This window comes from Lissotriton vulgaris, chromosome 10, assembly GCF_964263255.1.
Source record: "Lissotriton vulgaris chromosome 10, aLisVul1.2, whole genome shotgun sequence".
Lineage (NCBI taxonomy): Eukaryota > Metazoa > Chordata > Amphibia > Caudata > Salamandridae > Lissotriton > Lissotriton vulgaris.
This window is the reverse complement of record NC_141698.1, coordinates 5,021,062-5,034,470: the sequence shown is the minus strand read 5'-3', so window position 1 is coordinate 5,034,470 and position 13,409 is coordinate 5,021,062. Positions and strand designations below refer to the sequence as shown.

Sequence of the window (13,409 nt, the reverse complement as noted above, 5' to 3'; positions counted from 1 at the left end):
CAGGATTCAAGGGCAGGGAAGGGCCCTTCCTGTGGTCAAACGGAAATAAAAGTATTGTAAAATATGCTTTGCGGAAGCCGATGGCACTGTGTGTGTGTGGTCTCTGTGTGTGTGTGTGTGTGTGGCTGCGTGTGTGTGTGTGTGTGTGGCTCTGTGTGTGTGTGTGTGTGTGTGGCTGTTTGTGTGTGTGCAAATGCAATAGGTCTCGAATTTGCGAGAGATTAAGCTATTGGCATTGTAAATGACAATGCCATTTATTTATCTGTTTTCAAAACCAACACATACATAAAAATGTTGTCATTTACAATGCCAATAGCTCTAACTTTTGCAAAGGCGAGACCGTTGCATTGTAAATGCTTGTTATTCGCTATCTGCCGGGAACTCTCCAGCTACCTACCTTCACCCCACCACAAATTAATGAGGTCTCAGTGAACTGATTTTTGTATACTGTTTACTTGCCAATATTTAATCAAACTGCTGTTGAACCGCAAAGACAATTTTTGGCTTCGATTCTGATTGTTCTACCAAGAGACAATTTATTTTAAGAAAACAAGTGGATCAGAGACAAGAAATCCTTATTTCAGTGGCCAGAAATAATGTAAAACTTGAAGCGGTTTACTCCCACAAATGCAGATTAGAGAGGAGTTCATCCCTTCGTAGAAGTGAGGCAATGCGCATTAACTTTTTAACATGCCAGGTAAAAGAGAGGGTGTTATTTTAGAGATTAAGGGAGTAACACGTGTGCACCCAAAATGAGGCGGCCAATTAAACTGTTTCAATCAATCAATGCATTTATAGAGCGCGTTACTCACCCGTGAGGGTCTTAAGGCGCTGAGGGGAGGGGGGGGGGGTGCTGTAACTGCTCGAATAGCCAGGTCTTGAGGTGTTTCCTGAAGGTGAGGTGGTCCTGGGTTAGTCGTAGGTGAGCGGAGAGGGAGTTCCACGTCTTGGCAGCCAGGTAGGAGAACGATCTTCCTCCGGTGGTGGTTCTGCGAATCCGTGGGACGCTGGCGAGGGCGAGGCTGGCGGAGCGGAGCTGGCGGGTGGGAGTGTAGAACGAGAGGCGGTTGTTGAGGTATTCGGGGCCCATGTCGTGGAGCGCTTTGTGGGCGTGTGTGAGGAGCCTGAACATGATCCTCTTGCTGACATGGAGCCAGTGCAGGTTTCTCAGGTGGGCGGATATGTGGCTGTGGCGATGGATGCCGAGGATGAGTCGTGCGGAGGCGTTCTGTATGCGTTGTAGTCGTTTCTGGAGTTTGGCGGTGGTTCCTGCATATAGGGTGTTTCCGTAGTCCAGTCGGCTGGTGACGAGGGCCTGGGTGACGGTCTTTCTGGTTTCGGTGGGGATCCACTTGAAGATTTTTCGGAGCATGCGCAGGGTGTTCAAGCAAGAGGACGAGACGGCCTTGACTTGCTTGGTCATTGAGAGGGAGGAGTCCAGGATGAATCCCAGGTTGCAAGCGTGGTCCGAGGGTGTCGGCGCGGAGCCCAGCGCCGTGGGCCGCCAGGAGTCGTCCCAGGTAGGTGGGGATTGTCCGAGGATGAGGACTTCCGTCTTGTCTGAGTTCAGCTTCAGGTGGCTGAGCTTCATCCATTCTGCGACTTCTTTCATTCCTTCCTGGAGGTTGTTTTTGGCGGTGGCTGGGTCTTTGGTGAGAGAGAGTATCAGCTGGGTGTAGTCGGCGTAGGAGATGATGTTGATGTTGTGTTTGCGTGCGATGGCGGCGAGGGGGGTCATGTAGATATTGAAGAGGGTTGGGATGAGCGAGGAGACTTGGGGGATGCCGCTGATTATCTTGGTGGCCGATGAGTGGAAGGGAGGGAGGCAGACTCTCTGGGTTCTGCCGGAGAGGAACGAGGTGATCCAGACCAGGGCCTTTCCTTGGATCCCAGTGTTGAAGAGACGGGTTATTAGGGTGCGGTGGCATACGGTATCAAAGGCTGCCGAGAGGGCAAGGAGGATGAGAGCGGTTGTTTCTCCGTTGTCCATCATGGTCCTGATGTCGTCGGTGGCTGCGATGAGGGCGGTCTCGGTGCTGTGGTTGGCTCGAATTCCGGACTGGGACAGGTCGAGCGAGTTGTTTGTCTCGAGGAATGTAGTCAGCTGTTTATTGACTGTCTTCTCGATGACTTTCGCCGGGAAGGGAAGAAGAGAAATGGGGCGGAAGTTTTTGAGGTCTTTGGGGTCTGCTGTGGGTTTGTTCGGAAGGGGGTTGATTTCTGCGTGCTTCCAGCTCTCAGGGAAGGTGGCTGACAGGAAGGAGTTGTTAATGACGTTCCGGAGGTGGGGTGCAATCAGGATGTCGGCTTTGTTGAAGATATGATGGGGGCATGGGTCAGAGGGGGTGCCGGAGTGGATGGTGTTCATGACGTGGGTGGTGTCTTCAGTGCTGATGGGGGTCCAGGTGCTGAGGGTGGTGGTGGGGGTCGTTGGTTTGGTGACTGGAGGCGGAGTCTGGGGTCCGAAGCTGTCGTGTATATCAGTGATCTTGCAGTGGAAGAATGTGGAGAGGGAGTTGCATAGGTCTTGCGATGGTGTGATGTTGCTGTTGCTGGCGCTGGGGTTGGAGAGCTCTTTGACAATGCTGAAGAGTTCCTTGCTGTTGTGGGTGTTGTTGTCTAGCCGCTCTTTGAACGATGCCCTTTTGGTGGTGCGGATCAGCTGGAGGTATTCGCGGGTGGCGTTCTTGAGGGCTGTCAGGTTTTCTGTTGTCCGTTGTCCGTTCGGGGCGCCAGGTTTTTTCGAGGGTTCGGCAGGATTTCTTTGATTCTTTGAGGGCGTCTGTGAACCATGATGTTTTTCTGTTGCCGGTCTTGCTTTAGGGGGTTCTTCAGTGGGGCGAGGTCGTCGGCGCAGTAGGTGATGCGAGGTTTTGGGCTACTTCATTGGTGTTCGCGGTGTCGGCTGGCGGGTTCTGGTTTAGTAATGAAAGGAGCTGGTCTGTGGTGATTTTGCTCCAGCATCTGCGGGGGATTTGTCGTGTGCAGTGGTGCGATGTATTCTTTTCGAAGGTGAAGTGGATGCATCTGTGGTCGGTCCAGTGTAGTATGGTGGAGTGGCTGAAGGAGACGTGGTTGCTGGTGGAGAAGATGGGGTAGAGCGTGTGGCCGGCGAGGTGGGTGGGGGTGTTCACCAGTTGTTTGAGTCCGAGGTTGGCGAGGTTGTCGAGCACGGTGGAGGTGCTGTTGTCGTTTTTCTCCAGGTGGAAGTTCAGATCCCCTAGGAGGATGTATTCTGGTGAGGCTAGGGCGTGCGGGCTGGAAGTCGGCAATGGTTTCTCTGAATTGTGTGCGCGGGCCCGGGGGTCTGTAGATGAGCGTTCCTCTAAGGGTGTGAATCTGGAAGTGTAGGTGTTCGGCGGTGGAGAGTGTGTCTTCGATGTTGGTCGTGATGTTGATGGTGTTCCAGTAGATAATGGCGATCCCTCCTCCGGTTTGGTGGACGCAGTCCTTCCGGGTGATTTTGTAGCCGTCCGGGATGGCTATGGCGATGTCGGGGGCAGAGGAAGCCTTCATCCAGGTTTTCGTGAAGAAGGCGACATCGGGTGCTGTTGTGTTCAGGAGGTCCCAGAGTTCGCAGCGTGTTTGTGGACAGAGCGGGTGTTGAGGAGGATGCACTTGAGGTTGTTGTTGCTGATGTGTTTGGTTGGCGGGGGGCAGGTTCGAAGGCATGTAAATTTGCAGGCGAAGGGTCCGTGGGTTCGTTTCGGGGTGGCTCGGTAGCAGGCGGGTGGTTGTCCGGTGTTGAGTGCGTTGAGGGTGGTGGAGTCCTATCTGTCGGGTACTCTGGGTGCGGCGGGGGTCAGGGGTTCTGGCGTTGGGCGTGGTCCAAGCGCGATGGGCGCAGACGGGCTTGCCTTTGACACGCCATTGGTGCACCAACGGTGCGCCCGCTGCACGCGGCCGCTTTGTTGGCCTCCATATGAGGGGCTGTGGGAGGGAGGAGCAGCTGGGAGGCGGGAGCGGGGTGGCGAATGGGACAGCGGGGGCGGGCCGCAGGGGCAGGAAAAGAATGCACGGAGGGGAAACAGGGGAGGGTGGCAGGGAGGCACAGAGAAACGAAGGGAGACAACAGTGATCAGGGGCACTGAATGCAAAAAACGGGGGAGATGGGGCACAAGGGCACAGAAAAAAACGCAGGAAGACAACAGTGATCAGGCAGAGAAGGACTTATTCAGGCAGCAGCGAGAGCACTAGCGGGGCAGCGCCACAGGAGGACCGTGTGGCGGCTGGGGGGGCGACCTACCTGCTGGCAGGGTCAAGGGTCGCTCTAAAGGGCCATGACATACAGACTACTTATTAAGATATGAAAACTGGGAATTGTATAACTCCTAACAAGAGGATATTTAAGCAAAGCCCAGGGAATAAATTCTTCCTCTCAAACCAACTGTACATAGAACAGACATATTCACTGTAACAAAGTCCCAAGTCTACACGTGCTATGGACGCAGATCACACATTGCATCTGCTGCTCTGGAGACGGCACGTTTATAATAAGTCTGTGAACCTCAGTGGAGGGTGCGAGTGGTTCCATTGTCACACCACAGAGTTCACCGTAGCTGCAGTGTCACACGGGGTGTGGCATTAGCGGGGCTGTCGTGTAAGCGGAGTCGGTAAGCTTTGTTTTCAGTTACACTTGGACCCAGAGACCCCTGCCTCAGCGGTGGGTCCCTCAGTCTAATCATCCTTGAACAATAAAAGCAAACCTTAGGTGAAGGACAGAGAGGAAGCTTCAACCGCTTGAGCCCTCAAGACCAGTGGGGGCCCGAGGGCCCTCTAGCTCCAGGGAAGACCTGCGTCTCCATGGGCCATGTGCAGTATGGCTGACGGACAGGTGACACCGGACAGGTGAACAAGAGTCATGACGTGGAGGCAGGTGGAGGACATCACCATCACAGAGAGGAGGCTTCAACCGCTTGAGCTCAAAAGACCAGTGGAGGCCTCCGGAGGACCCCCCAAGCTCATAGGCAGACCTGCGTCTCCATGGGTCACGTGCAGTACGACTGACGGCCAGGTGACACCGGACAGGTGAACAAGAGTCATGACGTGGATTCAGGTGAAGGCCAGCACATCACACTAAGGTTGATGAAGGCCATCCTGTCCTTGACCGTCACGAGGGGTGACAGCCCATCAGCAAGAGCCCAGACATGAGGACCCCGATCACCACCTGGCCAGAGCAAGAATGCACAAGTAGAAGAGAGCCTGGAGGCACCATGAGCAAGAAGCGAGGTCCACCCAGAAAACACCAGCGAGATCAACAGGACCCACCGAGACCGCGGCTTTCAGGGAGCGTGTATGATCTACAGGTAAGTGCACACCGTCAAGGGACGAAACGGGAGCCGCACAGACCGATCCCCCATTGAAACACCCTCACTTTGGGGTCATCCATGCCTGGGGTGGCAAGATACCGTTCCACATCTGTGGTAGTTGCATCATTTAAAAATCCTTATACCAAAAGACAATTGTAGGGGTTGGGTGCCAGACCAGCAGGGCAGAAGGAGGTTGGCCCTGGCAGAGACTTTGTTCTGCTCCTAATACCAGAGGTTGTCCAAGGCTAAAAACACTTGTAACAGACGAATAGTCATTTCTTAAAGTCAAATCTCAGTTTGTAGACTTTTCCTTCATATATTTGCCTCCTAATTATGTGCATATAGCCAGCGGGTCTGTAAAAAAATAAACCCCTCATTTTAAATTCAGCGAATGTTTGCCTTGCATCTTTTAAGTGCTGGTTTAAAACCGGAGGGAAGGTATGTTTTGAATTCTGCGCAGCTTGAGTAGGTGGGGTCTCATGTGAAGAGCGCGCTCCACCCAGACTTTCAGCACGATCGGAGGCTTTACCTGGGCTCGAGCCCCTGCGATCAAAGAACGCACCTTTGATGAACATCCAAAGTCTTCCGCGCTCTCAGCGTCTCAGAGGCACGCAGTCATGGACTGCAGAACAGGACAAACGCAGCGCACCCCAAAAGTGGCACGAGACTCCATCAACACTCAGGGCAGGTCGGAATAGCTCACACTGCCACGTCACAAGTATTTCACAACAATCATATTCCAAGATCGCTCCTTGTACAGCACATCCCACACTTTCAGGGCACACCCCAGGGTCGGAGCTTCAAAGTCACCCACACACCAAGGGTCACGCTTTGGACTTACCTGCTATGGGCGGCTCCTGGCTGGTGGACGTCCCCCGGGAGGTGGTGGCCCTTGGTAGGAGCAGCGCTGGCCTGCTCTCCGGCCACTGGACCCTGCCCTGGTGACACCGTAGTTCTGTGCTCCGGGAGCCTTGCGAGCCGGTGTCCGAAAGCTCACTGGAGTCCTCGTAGGGCACAGGTGGGCTCCGTCCCGGGTGGGGTCCACAGTCTGGCACCTCTCCAAGGTCCTGGGTCACCTGCCCCGGGATGTCTGGGCTGGTCCCGTCTGGGGCCTCGTGCAGAGTCCTCAAGGCAGGGGCCATGGTGGACCCCATGGCTGTTCCCAAGGGACCTCGGTCTTCTGAGGCCTTCGACAGAGGCTGCGTGTGGACCCTCTGCTGCCGGCTACTCCTCCGCACGTCCCTCGAGCGGGCACTCTGGAAGGCAGAGTCACAGGAGTCTGAGCCATTGGGGTCCTCGCCAAGGCTGCAGGCCCGAGAACAGAAGATCTGACCCTGCTTGGGCAAGAAAGGCTTCCCCAGGAGAGGCTTTCGGCAGCGGGAGCAGCTGAAGCAGCGGTCCGTGGCATGCCAGTGCTGGCCCTCGTAGGTCATCTGCCCGTGGTCAATGCCTGTGGAGGGAAGGTAGAGAGCTGGTGAGGTGAGGAAACGTGGAGGGAATGGAGAGGGTAGAGAGGAGAGGAAACGTGGAGGGAAGGAAGAGGGTGGTGAGGTGAGGAACCGTGGAGAGAAGGTAGAGGGTGGTGAGGTGAGGAAACGTGGAGGGAAGGAAGAGGATGGTGAGGAGAGGAAATGTGGAGGGAATGAAGATGGTGGTGAGGAACCGTGGAGGGAAGGTAGAGGGTGGTGAGGAGAGGAACCGTGGAGGGAAGGTAGAGGGTGGTGAGTTGAGGAACCATGGAGGGAAGGTAGAGGGTAGAGAGGAGAGGAAACGTGGAGGGATGGAAGAGGGTGGTGAGGTGAGGAACCGTGGAGGGATGGAAGAGGGTGGTGAGGTGAGGAACCGTGGAGGGAAGGTAGAGGGTGGTGAGGTGAGGAAACGTGGAGGGAAGGAAGATGGTGGTGAGGAACCATGGAGGGAAGGTAGAGGGTGGTGAGGAGAGGAACCGTGGAGGGATGGTAGAGGGTGGTGAGTTGAGGAACCATGGAGGGAAGGTAGAGGGTAGAGAGGAGAGGAAACGTGGAGGGAAGGAAGACGGTGGTGAGGTGAGGAACCGTGGAGGGAAGGTAGAGGTTGGTGAGTTGAGGAACCATGGAGGGAAGGTAGAGGGTAGAGAGGAGAGGAAACGTGGAGGGAAGGAAGAGGGTGGTGAGGTGAGGAACCGTGGAGGGTGGTGAGGAAACGTGGAGGGAAGGTAGAGGGTGGTGAGGAGAGGAACCGTGGAGGGAAAGGTAGAGGGTGGTGAGGAGAGGAAACGTGGAGGGAATGGAGAGGGTGGTGAGGAAACGTGGAGGGAAGGTAGAAGGTGGTGAGTGAGGTGAGGAAACGTGGAGGGAAGGTAGAGGGTGGCGAGGAGAGGAAACGTGGAGGGAAGGTAGAGGGTGGTGAGGAGAGGAAACGTGAAGGGACGGTAGAGGGTGGTGAGAAAAGGAACCATGGAGGGCAAGTAGAGGGTGGTGCGGTGAGGAAATGTGGAGGGAATGGATAGGGTAGTGTGAGGAGAGGACATGTGGAGGGAAGGAAGAGGATAGGGTGAGGAGAGGAAATATGTAGAGAGAAGAGAAGGTGTCTCGACTGGCAATCTACAGGGGGTTGAAACCAAAGCTGGAATTGGAAAACATTTGCACCGGGAACACATAAGTTGGAGGTCAAGGTGTGGCAGAGGGAAGAGAAGGAGTCATGAAAAGCAGAGTTTACCACTCAACTTACACTTGTTTTTTTAATCTGCTGCAAAGAAATTGCAACGAGGACAAACATGAAAGTAAATATGTTCTACCTTACTGCTATGGTCACAAACAGACTGCATTTAATATGTCCTACAGGGTTAAGACACCTACTGCAGAGATCTTTGTGTGCCCAACAATTTTTAGGTGATTATAGTAACGATGAAATAACTCTGGTGGTTAAAGCACGAGCCGACTAGTTCTGTGTTTTGTCCACTCACAGTTTTGACTCGTAAAGTAGAATTGAGAGTTAAAGTGCCTACTTCAAAGCACATTGGTTGACAGGCAGATCACAGATTTGGATTTAATGTCGCTCCGTAAGTGCTTTTGACACATCCTTTTGTTACTTGCAATCCATAGGTTGCAATCCTTCTAATATAGCGCACTGATCTATTTACAAGCCTCACGGAGCTGCATGCAAACTGCAAGTCATGGCTTTAGACCCTTATTGCTTTTTTCTCAATCTGTTGTTTTCCAAGTTTGCAAAGAGGGGCTCCTTTAGGAAGTAATGAAGTCTTTCTAGTACAGACAGCCACAATCACTGCGTTACATTTTGAAACCTCACTTTACGTTTCTCCAGACCCTGCACTCAACATAGAATATGAACAAGTATTGGTGGTACGGGACGCCTGCACCTCATAACCCTCCCTGTCTTTTGTAACATTTCCTGTACATTGATTTACACGTGTGTACGATGTATTATCTCTGCGTGATGTACATGCTGACATATGCATCAGGAGGAGCAGGGATGCAAAAGATTAAAAACATGAATGAGTGCCATTAAAATAGTTATTTGTGTAATTACACACACACACAGATACATCCGGCCTTCTTACCAAGCAAGCACATCCCTTCCTTGAGGGGTTGAACACATTTTAGAAACCTGCTTCCAATGGGTTCTCTTAGGTACTAGTGAGTGCTAGGCTGTGCAACTTTGTTTCCTTCCATTGCATTGGCGTCCAAGTATTAGGCCCCTGATGCCTGCCAGCCAAGGTAATTCTCAAACAAAAGGGGGGCTAACAGCCCCTTAAATTGAGCTTTTTCTTTGTTCTCAGCTGAAAGGGAAAATAAGAAAGCCCCCTTGCTGCTTCGTGGTGGAAGCAGACAATGAGCGTGCTCTGCTGAAACGTGTCGGAAATGTACACCCAGACACGTCAGCGTGTTTTCCTGGGTGGCCAGGTACGTAATCCGAATCAGAAATAACTGCCAGAACCAGGAACTGGAATGAATCTCCCTACTTTCATGCAATGGTTAGAACACTGATTAACTGGACCTGCAGACTCTACATTTCTAGACATCCATCCTCTGACCCGAAATCTTGGCCAGTGTCCAGCGGTGGTTCCTGTTCTTGAAATGTAGGAGAAGTGATTCATGCCAACATTTGCTTTTACCGTCAGACTAACGAGGACGTCAAATCAAGGAGCTGTGGGGTCAGAATGTGGAGTCTTCCCACTGCTCCAACCACAGGAGCAGAACTGTGACCACCCCCACTGCCTTCTCTGGAGTTTATTACTCAAGAGCCTGTACCCACGACTGTCCCAGCCCCGAGACCCGGACCGGACACCCTGGCCATTCCCAGAAGCCCCTGACCCTCCCTGGAACCCCCGACCCTGCCCAGGAACCCCCTGACCCTGCCCTGGCACCTCCACACCAAACCTGGTCAGACCCCAGACCCTGCGACACTAAGCACCTCATCTCCTGAGCATTCCTCACTGGTCACAGCTTCTGGCGGGTGCTCCAGGGGATGCTTGGTGAGTTCTTGTCCTACTTCTGTTGTCCGTTTCTGGCCTGGTCAGCCTTGAAGGACGCCTCTAGTGTCTTAGAAAGAAGTCGGCCTCGTCTATGTTGCTGCATGTCGGGTGAGTCTTGGCTGGTGTTGGTGGGTTCGGTTCAAACATCGACTCATTCTGCAGAGAGAGTTGTTGGAGTCTTTCAGGTTAGATGTTGCAGCTTCCCATTTTTCGCATCCGTGCTGGTTTATTTGTGTGTTCAGCAGTTTTGTTAAGTGTGTTGTAGGGGTGTGATACTTCTGCCACTGCCTTTGTGCTTTGTTTTGTCAGTTACTCACTGCTTGGTGCCTTTCAGGCCATCATAGATGGAGCAGCTCTGGGGTTTCTTTTGAGAAGCGCTACATTCAATAGCAGTGTGGACTGCGGCTGTGACGTGGTTAACAACTTGGTCTATGTCTTGACTGCAGTGTAAAGGACCAGGAAGCAGCGCTTCACCCAGGTTTCTCTTGAAGAGACTCCAATCTGCCTTCTTGAAGTTGTCCCTGAGGCCCTGTCAGTGCAAGGCGCGGCGAGTGCACGCTTACTTGGGTAGACATCGCACCTCACCAGTGTTTCTCAAACCCACCTTCGCACCGGCTTGTTCGCAGGGACACATGGCGTTGTACATTCTAACTATACCATTGTCATCTGGAAGGGGCTACAGTGGCGCATAAACACGTCCACGTGTGACAAGCAGGGTAGGTATGTGATCATACATGGCACACTCATGAGCAGGCCTCTCACGCTGGTCGTGGTCTATGGGTCTAACATTGATGACCCCACCGTCTCCACAGACCTCGTGCTCTGCATTCCCAATGCGGGCCGGCGACGGTCTTACTGGGAGGCAATTTAACAAAATACTTGACCCTCATCCGGACCCATCCAACGACGCAAGACAATCACAGCCTGGAGCGGCCGCTCAACTGAGTCTTACCATAGAAGACCCAGGCGTATTGGGCTGTGGTGACGCGCTGGCCCCTGGGTAGGGAGGGCACTTGTTTAGGGGCCACACAACACCTGGTCTAGAATTGACCTCTGGCTGGCGACTCCGGATGTGGTTCCTGGCCGGGGTCCACTGAGCACCTCCCGTGGACACGCAGATCACTCCCCGTTCTCCTTGAAATCCCCGATACACAGCCTCACTCCTCCACATGGCGACTCCCCACCAATGCTCTCCATGACCCGACTATTCGAGGTGAGGTCAGATCGAGGATTGGAGAATATTTTTCCCTCACTTTACAATCTGCGTCCTCTGCGTCTCCACTTTGGGAGGCCTTTAAGACCTATATTCATCGTGCATGCATTGCCAAGCAGGCTGGGGTGCTAACAGGGATTCTGACTCAACCTACTAAGCTTGAATCTGCTATTCAAGCCAATGAGCTTTCCTTCTTCCTCTCAGGGGATCCAGACATTCTGGCCTCCATCAAGCAGAAGCTTGGCACCATGAGGAGGCGGCTCTGGGAGAGATGCGCCATCTTTGCAAAGACGCTACAGCCTGGTGATATAGGGAGGGGGGCAGGGTGGGTGCAGATGCTGGCCAAACTGCTGCGCCCGCCCTGGGTTAGTGACTATAACACTAAGCTACTGGATGACCAGTCGATCCCCACTCAGATCCAGAGCCTTAAGCAGATTATGCAGAACGTTAACCCCGATCTCTAGATCGCCAAGACTGCACATGAGCCAGCCCGGCGCTATTCAACTCCTTCGGCTCGACCACGCGCATCAGCAGTAGATCAATGTCCCATTCTTGGCCAAAGACCTAGTACAGGGGATTCAGAGCATGCCTGGGGACCAAGCACCAGGACTGGATGGCCCGACTGCCGATCTCCAATCAGAATACGCCCTCATTCTTGCCCCTCATATGAAGAGGCTCTGAGGTTGGGGCATTCCCCCCCCCACACTGCGTGAGGCGGTGATCATCACTATTCTGAAACCCCTGGAAACCTCCCAACAAATGTGACTTCTATCAACCTCTCTAAATGATCAACGTGGATAATAAAATTCTCGCTAAATTACTTGCGACTCGTCTGACGCTGCTTTGCCGGACATCGCCCGCCCGGACCAATCGGACTTTGTTCCTGGGCAAAACACATCCCATAATCTATGCACTCTATTTGTGCTCCTACCCTCCATAAACCCCACTCGAGGCGGGCCCCTCTTGCTTGATGCCACCAAGGCGCTTGATTCTTTCACATGGACTTTTAGCTGCTGGGAAGACTGGGCTAAAGCCACAGTTTCATGGACTTAATCAAACTACTTTGAACCCTTCCATGCGCCAGGTTGCGCATGAATGGCGAGATTACAGCCCCTTTTCCTATCGCCAGGGGCACCATACAAGATTGCTCCCTCACACCTATCCTTTTCTCCTTTTCGATGGAGCCTGTTGTGGCCTGCCTGCGACAGCACCACACTCAAAGTGAAATTGCCTTCAGCGCTGGAAGTGTTCTAGTCTCCATGTATGCAGACGGTGTCACCCTAAAGTTGCAGGACCCACGTGACAACGTATCCCCAGTGATCCGTGAGGCGGCCTTGCTGGCATTCACATAAACTGGTCTAAATGACATATATTCCCGCTCACATCTGTGACAGACCACTGTATTCCAGAGGACCCCATACAATGGGCCGATGGAGCAGTTCGATACCAAGGCATACGGATCGACAGGGACATTGACGAGATATGGAAAAACCATTGCGACAATGACACGCCTTGAGGCGCAGGTCTAATCCTGGATCCGTTTACCCCTCTGTAGGGCAGGAAGGACCGTCATTGCAAAGATGCCCGTTCTTCTGAAATTCCTGAAATCGCTTCAACAATATTTCCTGCCTCTCACTGCACACGTCTTCAAACATCTTCGTACGTGGCTGGTGAACCTGACCTGGGCAGGCAAGCAACCAAGGGTCTCCTGGGAAACGCTAACAGGTGCGCCCCGTCATGGAACAATACTATCAGGCACACAAGTGCAACACGTGCACTTTTGGATACATCCACCCCCTCCCAACCTCTTCTGGTGATTGAGGCCTCCGCCAAGGCGCCCTTCTCACTGAACATGGAAATATACTTGTCTGGCTGCGGCCTCCGGGCCGAAATAAACACTGGTGCATGTATGACCTGGACATGGGATACACAAAGACCCCGGGCCCCCTTGAACATCTCCTACTCCCCTAACCTGCTCCGCAGCCTTCCCCATCTAACCACCTACTGGGAATGACCGCCTGAGGGTTCCCACCCAGTAGACATTTGTCCCCCCTTTATCATTTGTCTTGATTCCTGCACGAGCCCCGTGAGAAGCAGTAGCACCACCTACATGGCTCATTCTGCCATCCCCCCACTGAGCCAGCCGATCGATCAGATCGCGTCACATCGATCATGATGTCACACGCCTCACAGCCCTTGCAGCTCCCGCTGCACTGTGGATCCAATGTGTCATAATTGGTGATCAGTGGTGGGCCTGTGCTGCGGTCATGTGCGTCCTTTTTTATTTAAATGTTTGCACCAGTACTGTGCTTTGGCTCGGCTCATTTCTGCTTGTGGTTGCTTACCTCAACGGTTGGAGGTATTTTGTATTTATTGTTTCTTGAAAAAAAACAGTAAATAAATACATTTAAAA

The 13,409-nt window shown here is 53.1% G+C and overlaps 1 protein-coding gene across 1 annotated transcript in view; it reads right to left on the bottom strand.

The window, feature by feature from the left end:
* Positions 1-13,409, bottom strand: part of PRICKLE3 (prickle planar cell polarity protein 3) — a 129,647-nt gene that overhangs the window by 18,230 nt on the left and 98,008 nt on the right. The window contains exon 8 of the mRNA XM_086940158.1: positions 6,151-6,759. Coding sequence (XP_086796284.1) covers positions 6,151-6,759 — 609 coding nt within the window. The remainder of the gene's footprint in view (positions 1-6,150; positions 6,760-13,409) is intronic.